This window comes from Opisthocomus hoazin, chromosome 8 (genome assembly GCF_030867145.1).
Source record: "Opisthocomus hoazin isolate bOpiHoa1 chromosome 8, bOpiHoa1.hap1, whole genome shotgun sequence".
Taxonomy (NCBI): domain Eukaryota; kingdom Metazoa; phylum Chordata; class Aves; order Opisthocomiformes; family Opisthocomidae; genus Opisthocomus; species Opisthocomus hoazin.
Window position 1 is genome coordinate 29,105,586 of NC_134421.1, and position 14,914 is coordinate 29,120,499.

A 14,914-nucleotide genomic window follows, 5' to 3' on the forward strand; every position below is an offset into this window, starting at 1 on the left:
TTGGGCACTAGATAATCATTCATTCACCTACTTAGACTGCAGATATTCTGCTGGCAAATCCTTCATCTTGACTACAAGATGTCGTCTTTCATTCACAATCACATTGTGCCTGCCACTTGTCAGTGCGTTGTATCTCATGCATTGCTGTACGAGTGAATCTGATGGGTACTACACAAGTGTTCCCAGATGAAAATCTGTTCTGAAAGACATGAAAAACACATTGCTGCGGGTACCTCACGACTACTACTTCCTGTGAAACGTCACTGACATTTTTACAATAAAAATGGAAATAAGAAGCCTGAGTAGGCTGTGAGACTGCCCAATGTTAAGAAGCAGACATTATAATTAGAAAAGAACCATGCAAAATTTGAAATGTGTGAGGTCTGGTGACCCTCTCAAACTATACTTTGTTTCCTATAATTAGTTGAAAATAAAACCTTTTTTCCAGTAAGTTTAAAACCACATTTTATCCCCAGAGATGATTCAATTTAAAACAAAATACATATTGCTTTTAGCTAAAGAAAACATGTTACGCACGGGAAAAAAATTGACTATGTATAACAGCTTGGTTCCTAGAAGTCACCATTCCGAATGAATACATTTTAGTCTTTGTATCTTCAAATGCTGTATGCTTTTCAACTACTTGCTTTCTCCCAACAGAAAAGATGGATGTGCTGCCCCACGTTTTCAGATAACGCAAGCGAACTTCAAGTAAAACGGACAAAAGCACAGGGATTTGTCCACTGCCACGCAGAAGCGTCAGGGCAAATGGGAGATGGCGCCTTGGTACAGCAAGCTGCCTGGGTGCGGGCATGTCTGATGGCCCAAAACAAAGGATCCTGGGTGAAGTCGCCCCTTTACTTTCCTTCTTCCCTCCCAGCCGCTGCATTTGCCCCCTTTGCTAAGGCAGGCAGGGACACCACCGCGTGCGACGCAGGGGCCACTGGCAGGCACCGACAGCACCTCCAGCCACGCTGCGTGATGGAGCTGGAGGAGGCCCTGGCAGCCGCACGCCCGAGGCCTGGCTTAGGTTTTGGGGCTGAAGGCCTGTCCCAGGCACCCCGGTAAGCCGCACCGCTCCCTCTCCCCACGCACTTCGTTCTGGGGATGTACAGTCCCGGCCACCCTCCGGCGACGGCCGGTTTACGGGCCAGGCCCTCATCGCTTTACGAGCGCATCCCTCCAGCCTCGACGGCAGGCCCAGGCCGCACCGGGAGCAGGCCGTGCGCCGGCCGCCCCCGAGGCGAGGCCCGGGTGGGCAGCGGGCGCCGCGCGGGGCCGCGCCGCCGGACGCCTACGGGCCCGGCTCTCCCCCTGCGGCGGCGGGGCAGGGCAGGCCGGTGACCCTGCGGCTGAACTCTTGAACTCGCGGGCCCGGGACGGTGTAAGCCGAGCCGGCCGCGCCCCGCTCACAGCACAATCGGTGACTGCGCGCCCCGCCCCTGGTGACGTCGCCCGCCCCGCCCCTTCGCGCACCTCCCGCGTCGGTGTCCCCCCCCCGCCTCCTCCCAGCCGGGAAATCTCGCGGGGTTATGCTAACGAGGCCGTCCGCCACCGCCCCGCCCCTCCGGTTCACTCCCGCCCTGCGCCCTCCGTCTGGGTGGGTGAGCGAGGGCGAGTGCGGGCCGCGGTGCGCTGTGGGATACTGGCGGTATATAGCCTATCCTCGGCGCGGCGTTAGCTGAGGGGCAGGCGGGAGCGGGGCATGAAGATGGCGGACGCCAAGCAGAAGCGGAACGAGCAGCTGAAGCGCTGGATCGGCTCCGAGACCGACCTGGAGCCGCCCGTGGTCAAGCGCAAAAAGACCAAGGTGAAGTTCGACGACGGCGCCGTCTTCTTGGCCGCCTGCTCCAGCGGGGACACCGAGGAGGTGCTGCGGCTGCTGGAGCGGGGCGCCGACATCAACTACGCCAATGTGGACGGGCTCACCGCGCTCCACCAGGTCGGTGCGGAGCCGTTCCCGCCGGTCGAGGCGGGGGGGGGGGCTGGCCGAGCTCGGCGGTGGGACCGGGGCTCGGGCAGGCAGGGAAGGGGTGGGGGGGGAGGGAGGCCAGCGAAGTGCTCCCCCGGGAGGACGAGGAGGAGGAGGTGGAGGAGGAAGGGGCCGGCGGCGGCTGCTCTCCCCTCCGCTGGGGGGTGTCGGGGCGGGGAGGGGCGGGAGGCGGCGGCCGCCGCCGGGGTCAGGCCCGGAGGGGCGAGAGGCTGTGTCCCCTCCCCGCAGGCCGGGCGTCGGAAGGGGGCGGCGGGGCCTCTCCCCCGGCGGGGAGGAGGTGCCGGTGACCCTCTTTCGCTTTCCCCGCTCGCCTCACTTCCCCTGCCGGCAGCGCCTCTGTCGGGAGGGCCGGGAGTGGCGGGGGCCGGGGCAGGTGCCCCCCCCGGCGGGGGGGGTGAGGGGGGCGGCAGGTGAGGGACGGGGGGGCCGCGGCCCGCGGCTGCCTCTTGCCCGGGATCCCGGGAGCGGTCTCCCGCCTCCCCTGGCGGCCCGGTTTCGCGGCGGCTGAGCCGGTTAAACCCCGCTCGGTTCATCCGTGCTTCCCCGGTTTCGGAGGGGACCCGGTGTTTTGTTCCTAGTGTGGGAAACGCGTGTCGGTAACGGGCCGCCGGCTTTCCTTCTGCCGCAGCCTGGAAGCTGAACTTCGGGGGCTCTTGCAGTACCCTTTCGTGCGTTGGGGAGCAGCAAAAAAACCCGAATCCATATTGCTTTGTTCTGGTGTCGATATGGGGAGAGTTGGTGCTGAGGGGGAGAACTTTCACTCGGGGCAGGAGGGGGAATGGGAGGGAAACTGGCGGTGAAGTTTCCTCAAAATGGATGCTTTGTGCATGTTGAACTTCATAGCAGTCTGATTGGAATCTCAAAACGTTAGCCAAATAAGGAAAGGCTGTGGCAATCCGGAGATAATGCGGGTTTGCCTGAATAGTTTTTGTTTCTCTCAAAGGCCAAAAGCTTCCACACAATATTAAATTCGCTGGATATTCAAAAAGCAAAAAAATGATCTTTGGCAGGCTAGTTTCATGTTCTGAAGTTTAGAAGTCGTTCAGTAGCTTAAAAAAAAATCTTAATGATTGAGATGTAGGTTGGCCAAGTAGAAATCTTCCCTGAATGGTTGGGTGAGGTAATTAAGATGTTGTTATACAGTGCTCTTCCTAAATTCACAGCCTCATTTTTGTTTAATGTCTTTTATCCATCCCATATAGATTTTTCAAGGATGTGAGGCTCTACAAATACATATGCTGCCCCGTAGTACTGGATAGAGTCTGCTCCTGAACATAAGATGTAAAATTCTACTAAACTTTGCTCTGTTTCCTGTGTATAAGTTGTCACTTGCTCCCCTATAAAGGGTATTGGTTTACTTTCAGTTGTGAACTGAGCTGGACGAATGAATGTGTTGTGGTTAAGCCTGTCAGCACGTTACTGCAGCACGGTTACCTGACTTCAGGCTAGCCTGTCACTTCATAGCGATGTTTTATGTATTTATCCATCTCTAATCAAGTTATGATTGCTTCATACTTCTAGGGAGCTCTGTATTGGAAGTCATACCTTAACTGGTTAGATTGTTGTGTCTCTGAGTTACTGTACTCCAGTGATTGGTAGGAAAGGATGACGTTTGGTTTAACTCTGTTGTTAGAATAAGAGATGAATGGTGTTGCCTGTCTTCATGAAGGCCAGGTGGCATTTTCAGAATGTCTTTGATACAACAGAGCTTTCGCCAAGATCGTTCTGAGCTTATTCTCCCCTTCTTTCTACCTGTAGTCGGCTTGCAGTTCGGAAGGTCAAAGTCTAAAGGGGACAGATGTGAAGATTTACATCACTGCTAAAACTCTTACTCTCCTCCTCCTCCCGTCCTCTAGTGATACTGAAGAGCCTTTTCTGGTTTTACAATATTGAAAATCTAATAAGAAGATCAATTGTGAAGTTATAATCCTCTTGAGGTAGTCCAGTACATGAGTGTTGCCTGCTGCTGTAACAAAAAAGGCATATAACAAACGCCTGCCCATGGCCAATTCTGTATGCTTTCACTTCATTGTTATCAATAAATCTTATTCTCCTCTAATATGCCATGTGAAAGGTGCAAATCATACATGATGTAGTCTATAACATGAATTCATTTGATCAGATTTGGCTGTGGCGTAGAGAAAAGCGCTATCTGTTCCCAAAGGAAACTCTTCAAAAACCTGTCATTCTTCCTGACAGAGCTTTGTTTGACTGATGTCAGTCCTGTCGAAGTTCACATTCCTTTGTATAAGACTGTCAAGGTTTGCTGTTGCTTTGTGTTTTTTTGTTTGTGGTTTGTTGGTTTTTTTGTGCGTGTTGTCTGTCAGAGCTGATGTAGATTTCACTGCTTCATAGGAATGATTTTATCTCAGTAAAGCTAAAGTGACTCTACCTCTTTCAAGTTATGTCTTTTTTGTCTTGCATCTGACTTCTTTTGCAGTTATTGGGAACAAATGCGTGTGTCTGAAATAGCAGTAGAATTAAGTATTTAATATACTATTCAACCTTTGTTTTTCCAGGTAGCTGTGACAGTGGTAGAAAGAGACTTAAGCTGTGTTTTCTTCTCCACAGCCCAGGTGGCTGGAAGTGCAGAGGGGAAAGTATCATTAATCCTCAAATTCTGGTGAACTTCAGATCCGGTCTTTAGTGGAGCATCAGGCTTTGTTACTAAAACTAAAGCCATTAGCCAAACTTTTCCTGTATCAGTGGGCTAGAGTGCCATCACCGTCAGAAAGCTTTATGTAGCTCTTAGTGAATACGGGAAAGAAAAAATAGCAGTTGGTTTGGTAGCTTGGAGAAGGAAGGAGCAGAGCACATGCAGGTGCTTTCTTCATCTCTTGACAGTGCCAATGAGTGATTTTGTTTTATATTTGTATGCACAGAAATGAGCAAACTTGAGCGCATCATATCTGAAGACATGTAAATTAAATTTCTTTGTGTTAAAAATCTTGCAAAAGTGGGGGGGGGAATGTCATTAGATGATGATTATTGTTCCTGTATGTAATGTTGGGTTCAAATGTCATTCTCTCCAAGAGCTTGCTTTAGCATATGTTCAGGTTAGGCCTTCAGTGCAAAGGACGAAACTGGGTATGCCATTTTTCTATCTGTGGTAGGTACATGCGGTGTAGGATATTGCAGCAGGATAGTATGTATTCTGCTGGAATATCCTACATTATATACATGTTGTGTGTATATGTCTGTGAGACCAGAAAACTTACTGTTTAAGTAGACCTTAAATTTACAGTCAGATGTCTGTTCCATTAATTTAGTGGAGGTTGAAGTTGAGAGTTTTTAAATATTGCATTCACAGACAGTTGCCACGCAGGATGAGATCTAACTTGCAGGTAGTGCAGCTTTTCTCATCTGTCTTAACAATTCAACGTGAGAAGAAATTGAGAGAAAAAGGGAGCCCAGAGGTGAGCTGTGACTTCGCAGATTAATAGTTTCTGTGGAGTAGGCGGGGAAAAATGGCATATTCTGAACTAATACAAAGAAGAGACTATATATTGTTTCCAATAAAACTTAGTCCCTTTTAGGGCAGTCATATTTATTCGGCGTGGGATTCAGTTCTGTCATCCTGAAAGCTTAGCACCTATCCTTCCTCAGAGTTTGGACTCTCTTCCTCTCTTTCCTTCCATGGAAGAGGACTGGGTTCACTAGTTCTGATTGTAATTTACTGCTGAAGCGACTGAAAGTGGTTTGTCTAAAAGTTACATAGAGCTTTGTACAGGAAAGGGGAGCCCACCCTTTCTGGGCAGCACCAAGGGAAGGCTGCATGCTGTGGGGAGGGACGGTGATGTGACAGGTTTCCTGGAAGGCTGAATTTCCTTGCACGCTGGTCCCCTGGGAGCACAGGGTGTGCACTGTGGAGTACCTGCATGCTCCAGATAAAGAAGGCAGCTGAGATTGGGCTGTGTTTAGGTATGACAATTTATGCAGCCTGCTTTTTTGCTGCCCTTTTTCTTCAAGACTGCTCAGACTTAGGAGGTGTTAACCTGGTTTTTGGCCTCGTTCTCTCTGGGTGAGGAAGGTGGGTGCTGTGGCCTAATTCCACTGTATAGCATGGAAAGAGTGTGTCCTGCTGTCTTGATCCTGTTTCTTCCTAAGGACGGTACAGCTTTGGAGGGAGGGCAGGGGAAGTTGTCTTGGCTGTTCATACATGGGGGTCATTGAGTGCTGCAGGTGTTGTCATTGGTGAAGGCTGGACAGCGAGAGAGACTCCTTATCCTTAATGAAGGATTCGTGCGCTCTTTTTTTTGTCCAGGACAAGTACAATTTAATTAAGCAAAGTTCCCCAAAGGCTATGTCTCTGTTGCAAATACCAGTGTTTTTCTGTAACTCTTCAAGTACTAAACTGAATATGAAGGTGAGACTGTTTTACCCACATTGTAGTTATGTATTAGTTTGCAGGCACAGCAGTAAGCAGTGTTAAGTAGATATTTTGATTTGGTGCCACTCCTTTAGGACTCTACTGCATTGATCCCTCAATAGTGATTGAGGTGCTGAGAAACTCTGCACAAGTGTGTTTCACTGAACGCTTACTGTTTCTAACTGATTAAGGACAGTTTTTGCTGTCTTAGTATTTCCTGTGGGTTCTATGGGATTTGTTTCTTGATTAAGAAGTACCTTCCTTTGTGGGAGTTTCTGCAATAGTTTATCTGGAAAATTCTGTCAGAACTGCTGTTAGCATGCTCATAGTACCTGATGTGGTAAAGGGTATCACTACAACAGGCATCAACTGTTGTTCTTGTTAAGACATCCTTTCAAATATCTGGGAGTGATGAGAGACATAGAATGTACCAGCACTGGATCCCTTTGCCTTAGAACTTGGTAGAGGGCATTAAGACTGCAGTGTCGGGATTCTTTTTGAGGAATGATAACACAGGTCATGTATTTGAGCTGGGGCCACAGCATGCAGAGCATGTCAAGTCATAAGGGCAAAGAACAGGGTGCTACAATCTTCAGTCTCTAGGGTGTTTACATCATAGCAGCAGCACCCAGCAACTAAGGATAAGGAAGGTATGGAAATAGCTCAAAGCTGTCTTAGTAACCTCCTAGCTATGACTTCTACACCGCCTCTTTTGGAGGGTGAAAATGCTAGTGCGTATGGTAAACCTGTTAATTTTTCAAGACTGTCAAGCAAGAAGACGTGCTTTTGTACAGAAAGGTTTGCATGCAGGTATGAACCTAATGCCTAAATCTCACTATATAGAGAGTCAACAGCCTCCCCTCCCTGACCCCCCTAATGCTCTGATTGTAGGTAATATACAACTGAGAATTTTGGAGTCATTTGTTCAGCTTGTATTATGTTATCCTGATTTTTTTTTTTTAATTCTCTTATCTGTACAGCAAAGCATAGAGAAAATGAGTCCTGAAAGAAGTGTCATGTTGACTTCACTCAGTGATTAGACTAGAGAGGCATATTTGTTTAAAATCCGCTTTGTAATAGGAGTTGGTTCTTGTGTGGGCTATAGATCTCTCTCTCCGTAGTTACAGTAGCTAGGTTCAGATTCTACAATAAGTACTTGTTAACTTCCTGCCGATCTTGTCACGTAAGATTTTTTTTTTTTAGCCTTTGAAATGAAGGCAAGACAAGGAAAAAAAGATGTTATTCTTAATAAGATACTTTAAGTATAATAGTGGAAATCTAATTGCTGCATTCAGAAGAATTGTATTTTGCTGGGTCTTTTATAAAAGAAAAAAGTAACAATCTTTTTAGGTTTAATATCTTCAAGTGTCTCTTGGCCTCTTCATGGTCTGTCGAGTTTGAACCTGGAATTTGTATGCCTGGGTACATGGCAGTCTTCATTGCTATGAATATTTCTTGTGCACAGATAGAGAACCCAAGTGGGTTCTAGCATATAGTAATCATTTAAATTATTTAAAGCAAGTTTTCACATTAGTGTAACTGACAGATTTCTCAAACTTGCCTAGTCATGGAGGAAGAGTTCTACATTTGATGTAAGGACGAGTTCAGCTGGTAGGGCTTTAGTATTTTTACTGAAGCTAACATTCAGGGGCAATTTCTGCTGGTCTATAGATAGCTATGAATTTCGCTGTGGTATTAGTACTGCTTTTACAGTAAATCTATCTGTAGTATTCTGGCATACTCTTGGTATTGTTAGAATGTTTTTTTCGTGATAAATCATCAAAAACACCTTGTAAGAGTAGATGAAATGTGCTCTTGCATGTATGAGTAAAACTGATGTGAACATACTTGATTTGAGGCCTTTTTGGTCTTGGCATTGTAGTGTTGTTTTTTTTATGAAATTACTAAATTTCAGTTTGCTAACTAAATCTGAGGCTAGGAGGCAGAAGCAGTCAGTATAAATCATTAGCAGAGCTACAACTTAAGCCTTCTAACTGAGGGCCTGTATTCCAGGCTTATGGGTCTGCTAAATTTTAGTTGGAACAGATGGCTTGACAGGCTATTGGCCACTTCTTTACTTGTTTATCCCTTTGCTTGTACTCTCGCTTGCTCTCTTTCTCTCAGAGTTCTTACTTGGGCTAGTAAGACACTTAGTGCAATCCTCTCAAAAATTGAGAGTCCAGCAAATTGCTTGTTCCTTTCTGTGTAATTGTGACTCTTGAGGCTGGGCTGACAGGGTGTGGAATTGAGGAACGTGCATGTGTTGTTGCAAATACTTAGATTTTATCCAAGGATGTATTCAGATGGATTAGACTTAGACAAACTAGTGTGATCTGAAAGGAAAGTGGTGGTAGTTTTGGACAACTACAGTGTCAGTACATCCTTCTGGGACTCTTGCAGCCAAGAAATGGTAAATTATGCCTGGTTGCTGCCATACTGTAGTATCAATATAGGCTATATGCATCTAGGACATTTAACTAACAAATGTTAGTCAGTGCTAAACACTGTATCTTTCTTCATTGATATGGACAACCATAAAAATGCAAACTTTAATGCAGCTGCAAGGTAGTGGAGCTGTCAGTAAGCTGGACAGTTGCTGATGCTGCTGGATGGGTGGAGACATTCCAAGCTACTTTACTTTCCTATATGCATTCCTAAAATGACAGTAAATGGAAAGCATGGCATAAGAGTGGCAGCATTCCTCAGCTGTTTCCTTTCTAGTAATTTCAAGACTGTGAGGATAGAACAAAAAGGCAAATGATGATCAAGGTCCTTGGGAGCAGGGGGGTGGGGGAAGCATTTCTGGATTTGTTTTTTTAAAATGCTTTATTTTGACAAGACCTGGTACCCAGCTTTTGTATCTTGGTTGTTTTTTGAGAACACTGAATCAGCCACTGTGCTTATACTGGAAACACTGAGTTTTTGACGACTCATTCACAAAACCAAAATTAGAGCAATATGATGAAGTCTTTGAACAAGACTGTTTTCCATTTGTGCTGGAGTGGTGTTAGCACTTACCCTATTAATAATACATTTCTTGGACTGATGACTTCTAAAGGTCTGTTAAACACAGTGAAGAGTGGAGTTGGCTTTAAGAAGAGGGTAAAACTGCTGGAAAAAACTTCACCAGCAAATGAGGCCTCATTTTGGGCCTACACACAGAAGCAGATTTGTCTTCAAGGCTGCAAGTAAATAGCTTTTATATTGCTGTAACTTCTGAATAATTTTACATTTGGTCAATAACTGGCACATGGCTGTATTTTGATACAAAAATATCTGTCAGCTGTGGCTGTTAGAAATGATTCTAGCTCTAAAACATTCTGTCAGGGGCCAAGTCTCACGGATTTTTTTTTTTTTTAAATCAGTCTTAAATATCCTTTGATTTATTTTCCCATGTTATGATTGTAATTCATGGTCTTGAGTTCAGACTATGACAGCTTGCTTTGACAGGGTCAGCTAGCTAGCCAGTGGTGATTACTCCGTGAGTTTTAGTTCTGGGGTGATGACTTACTTCTGCTGTTGTTTTTTTACCATTCTGATAGTAAAGTCAAAGAGTAACCAAAGTATCTTCTATATACATAGAATCATAGAATGGTAAGGGTTGGAAGGGATGTTAAAGATTATCTGGTTCCAACCCCCCTGCCATGAGCAGGGACATCTTCCACTAGACCAGGTTGCTCAGAGCTCCATCCAACCTGGCCTTGAATGCTTCCAGGGAGGGAGCATCCACGGCTTCTCTGGGCAACCTGTTCCAGTGTTTCACCACCCTCATGGTGAAGAATTTCTTCCTCATGTCTAATCTAAATCTGCCCTCTTTTAATTTAGAGCTGTTGCCCCTTGTCCTATCACTACACATCCTTGTGAAAAGTCCCTCTCCATCCTTCCTGTAGGCCCCCATCAGGTACTGGACGGCTGCTATAAAGTCACCCCAGAGCCTTCTCTTCTCCAGGCTGAGCAGCCCCAACTCTCTTAGCCTATCCTTGTAGGAGAGGTGCTCCAGCCCTCTGATCATCTTCGTGGCCCTCCTCTGGACTCACTCCAACACATCCATGTCCTTCCTATGTTGGGGGCCCCAGAGCTGAACGCAGTACTTGTGCATCAGGGGATTACATGCAAGTCTTGGCCTGTGTTGTGGATCTGAAATATATATATGTGACTTTTCATATGAATTTTGTTTTCCTGTTATTTTTTTGGTTCTTTCACAGAATGTCTAAGATTAATGTTTGCAACACAAAACCTGCTTGTTAATAGTTCTGCTTCAAACTTATAGGATGAACTTACCTGACAGTATTTTCCTTAAAATTTCATACTTGAATTGAGTATTTGACTAAGGCAAAATAACAATATCTTCATCTGATAACAAAGGTGAATGCAGCTGACAAAGATGTACACCAATACATGCATGTGGTCAGTGCTACCTTCTGAAGCACTTAACTTGGATGAAGCTTCCACTGAGAAGATGTGTTTCTCTGTGAAATCCGGGATACTTGTGGGCCCCTCTTCAAACCAAAATATGGTCTTGGACCTCTGGCTTTGAACCTTTTGGCTTACTAAATGTCCTGAAATTTACTAGAGCATGCTTGATTGAAAACCTGTGCTTCCATTACTGAAGTGGAAAATTTGTTATTTTAAAGCTGCAAAGCACATCATCCCAAGTTTTAACAAAAATGTTGTTGCTTTCAGTATGTTCATAGATGTATGCAATTATACTTGAATGAATAGTTGAATGCCCCCACCTCCATTCCAGAGATGAAACAATCCAAAGCTATTGACATTATCTCCTCGATCGGTCCTAATTTGACTACCTTCCCTGTATTCTATAAAATATAAGTAACCCTGCCTATTGCTGTAGCAGCATTAAGTTTTTTTTAGCTAGTTATTTTTTAGTTTTAATTTTTTCTATCTAGTTACAAAAAGTCAACAACTCTTTACTAACCTGTTCTTTGGAAATATTTTCAAATCAATCCACCTTATTGCTTTAGGAGCTGAAGTTGCTGGAAACTTGGGCAAAAATGAATTGCCTTAGGTTTTAATCAAAGTGAAAAGTGAAGATTGGGGTGACGGCATTGTGTTTGTGGGCCAGATTGGTACTCCTGTTGTTAAGTAATAATCTCATTTCTATCAAACCACATGAAACAATGCTTTTAGAAAGCTTGTCAAACTTCATAATTTGCTACTGCTTTTGTTCAGCTAGTGCAACTTGAATTATTTTAGGTCCTAATTATAAAGATTTTTTTTTTTTCATGAGGAGCATGTGCTTTGTCTCCTACTCAATGAAAAATAAAAATTTAACACTTTAAGGAAGTTTTTTGTGTAAATCAATTTCTTGGCTTTGGAGTCTAGCAGAGCAGAGAGGGTGGGTTGCACTCATGCTTTGGCTCTAAGTGGGTTTTTACTGGTGGACCTCTCTGATGTGGCTTTCTGGTTACTCATTTTCTACTTGATTGCAGACAACCTAGCCAAATGCTTGACATTTTTATCACTGTATAGCTACACCTGTATATGTGTAATAGTAGTACTGAATGGTAATACTTGTATGTCGCAGTGCTTATTGGGTATTTGTATGCTTAGTAAGAGAAACAACTTCCCGCATCTCTGTGAAGGAGTAACTTAACAGATCTAGTGGCTCTTGGGCTTACCGCTTTGTAATATAATTGTAAAATTTTGAAGAAGGCCACTGAGAAGTATATGATTGCCCTCTGTTTTAGTTGAGCTGCCCTCAAACTTGGGTTTGTGGGAAATAATTTCTTCGTATTTTTACCTGCAGTTTACAATGTTATCATACCTTACCTGCAGTCTGCTTGGCTTTGGCCTGATCTGTCAAATTTAACTTCAAAGAAAGCTCATGAAGTTATTGTATAAACAAGTTTTACCTATAGTTGTAGGTAAATATAGCAGTGGTGATTTAAAAATTACCATTTCAAAGGAATACACAAGACAACTTAGTGTGACTACCAGAAGACATATTGTGTATTTTGTAAAAGTGTTTTATCAGTTACTGACCCATGTAAGATGATGTGGGGGGTGGGGGAGCTCTTTTGCAGTTGTTTTCTCAGCAGTTGAAGAGAATGCTGTAGTCCATAATATAGTAAAAAAGTGTGTATTATAATTACAGGTCTGCATTTGCAAGCTGATGTGGCATTTTGATTTTTAGAATACCTGCTCTACTGTTTGTTAAAAGCTTTAACTGCTGCAGTTAAATACTACTGGAAATGTTGTACTTGCTGCTTCTAGAATAAGAAGAAATTTTCATTTTGGTGCACAAACAGCTCCTGGTATAAATACCATGAATGCAAAACTGGGGGTGCGTGGGGGAATCTAGATTACTTTATCAATTGTAATAGCTTGTGAAAAGAAAGACCTAAGTTAGAGCTGCAAGTGGGATCCATAAAGTCATTGACTTGAGAAGCTTATGCTTTGGCAACATATACCAGTGCTGGACGCAACTGTAGATACTGATGCGAAGTATGGAAACACAGAGAATTTGTGGCTGCTTGTATATAGGAATTCTTGTTTAAAAGAGGTATAATTTGTTTTACTGAAAGTAGGATGAGAGGTGGTGGTGGGGATTTTATCCTTCCCCTAATTTCCTCTAGACAGTTGTTCTTGAATTAGATTATCCTGGTGCTAACCTCCGTATGTAGTTATCCTTCACTTAAATCTGGTAATTCCTGACTAATTCCTTGCTAATGGGCTAGAGCTTCACTAATGAATAGCAATGATAATCTAATTTCATGAGGCTGTTAAGTTTGGAATCCATGTGCTGTTCTAGTGTCTAAGCAATGTTAAAGACAATGCTGTCTTATGATGAGCTTACTTTTAAAAAAGCTAAATATGGACTAGGCATTTTTTTCCTTTTTCTCCCCATAGAGGAGACTGAGCTTCATATAGCGATAATTGGAGCTAGTTGCCTACCATTGATTGGGAAAAATGTTTAGCGTCATATACTCAGCTTACATGATGGTGTGGTAGATTACTTCTGCCTCTTTGGTAGTACCAGCGTGTCAAATGTGACTCTTCCCTTTTCCTGAAGGGGAATGTGCAAGAGAAGATATTTATGTCACTGAGAGGAAAAGCTCATTTCCATTTAGCTGTCCCTTTGCCTTTTTTTTATCATGCAACTCTTTTGTGGCAGCTTGAGATAATGCTTTATATATATAAAATAAAAGTCCTAATTGCTAGAGTCTATTCAGTGTATCTGAATTCTTAAACAGTACTTTTGCCCACAGTCCTTATAAAAGTAAAACCGTACTATATTGATAGATGTGGGTATACCACAGGTAGTGGAAGCTCTGCTTGGAGAAGCATACATTGCAGGCTTGAAGTGCCAGGTGATTCTGTGGTACTGTCTTAGCATGCCTGAGAATGACTGTTTCATTTATTTTGTTGCTAGTTAGATTAACTAGTATTCAGGCTTAGTTAGTTGGTTTTTGGTCTTGTTTAAGGCTAGAGGCTTTCCCAAAGTATTTGGATGTCAGATTGCCTTCAGTAAGAACATGATGCTCAAACACGTCATTTCTCCCTTCAATAAAAACTACCACCCTGAACAAGCTTTATTAAAGACTAGTAGCAATATTTAATATGGGTTTGAGTACAGTTGAGTACAGTTCTTCAGTAAAATAACTACTGAGCTCTGATTTTTTTTTTCTTAATTGGCATTTTCAGTTCACAAGTCATAAAGTTTGTGTAAAGTAAACACGAAACATAAGTATCACAGAATGGTAGGGGTTGGAAGGGACCTCTGTGGGTCATCTAGTCCAACCCTCCTGCCGAAGCAGGGTCACCTACAGCAGGCTGCACAGGACTTTGTCCAGATGGGTCTTGAATATCTCCAGAGAAGGAGACTCCACAACCTCCCTAGGCAGCCTGTTCCAGTGCTCCGTCACCCTCAGAGGGAAGAAGTTCTTCCTCATGTTCAGACGGAACTTCCTGTGCCTCAGTTTGTGCCCATTGCCCCTTGTCCTGTCGCTGGGCACCACTGAAAAGAGCTTGGCCCCATCCTCCTGACACCCACCCTTCAGATATTTATAAGCATTTATAAGGTCCCCTCGCAGCCTACTCTTCTTCAGGCTGAACAAGCCCAGCTCCCTCAGCCTCTCCTCGTAGGAGAGATGCTCCAGTCCCCTCACCATCCTCGTAGCCCTCCGCTGGACTCTCTCCAGTAGCTCCTCATCTTTCTTGAAGTGGGGAAACAGCTACAACATTCAGTATCTGATTGTAATTGGTAGAGTGACTGGAGTCCTAGAACTGATTAACCAGTCACTTTAAGTAGTTGCCTTATTTGGTATCTACCAGTTGAGACTGATACATATGAACTCAGTTTGTCCAGTTTGAGAAGTGTATTGTGTCCAGAATGCTGTAGTAATTGCCAGTTCTGGATGTGAAGTACCATTAAATTGACTTCTTCTCAGAACCTCCCAATTTCTGACCAGGATTACAGATTTCCTATTGAAATCAAAAGAAGCCTACCGTAACCGTTTGGTGACTTGATTTTTTTCTTGATTCTAGCATAATTGTCCATCCTGCCACCAAGGCAGTAATGGTACAGTGAC

General features: G+C 44.1%; 1 protein-coding gene across 3 annotated transcripts in view; it reads left to right on the forward strand.

Annotated features, from left to right (window-relative positions):
• Positions 1 to 1,583: 1,583 nt before the first annotated feature.
• PPP1R12A (protein phosphatase 1 regulatory subunit 12A) overlaps positions 1,584 to 14,914 on the forward strand; it is a 127,643-nt gene continuing 114,312 nt past the window's right edge. For all 3 annotated transcript variants that reach the window (XM_075429475.1, XM_075429474.1, XM_075429476.1), the window contains exon 1: positions 1,584 to 1,942. In XM_075429475.1, the coding sequence (XP_075285590.1) occupies positions 1,706 to 1,942 (237 nt within the window). In that variant the 5' untranslated portion in view covers positions 1,584 to 1,705. The remainder of the gene's footprint in view (positions 1,943 to 14,914) is intronic.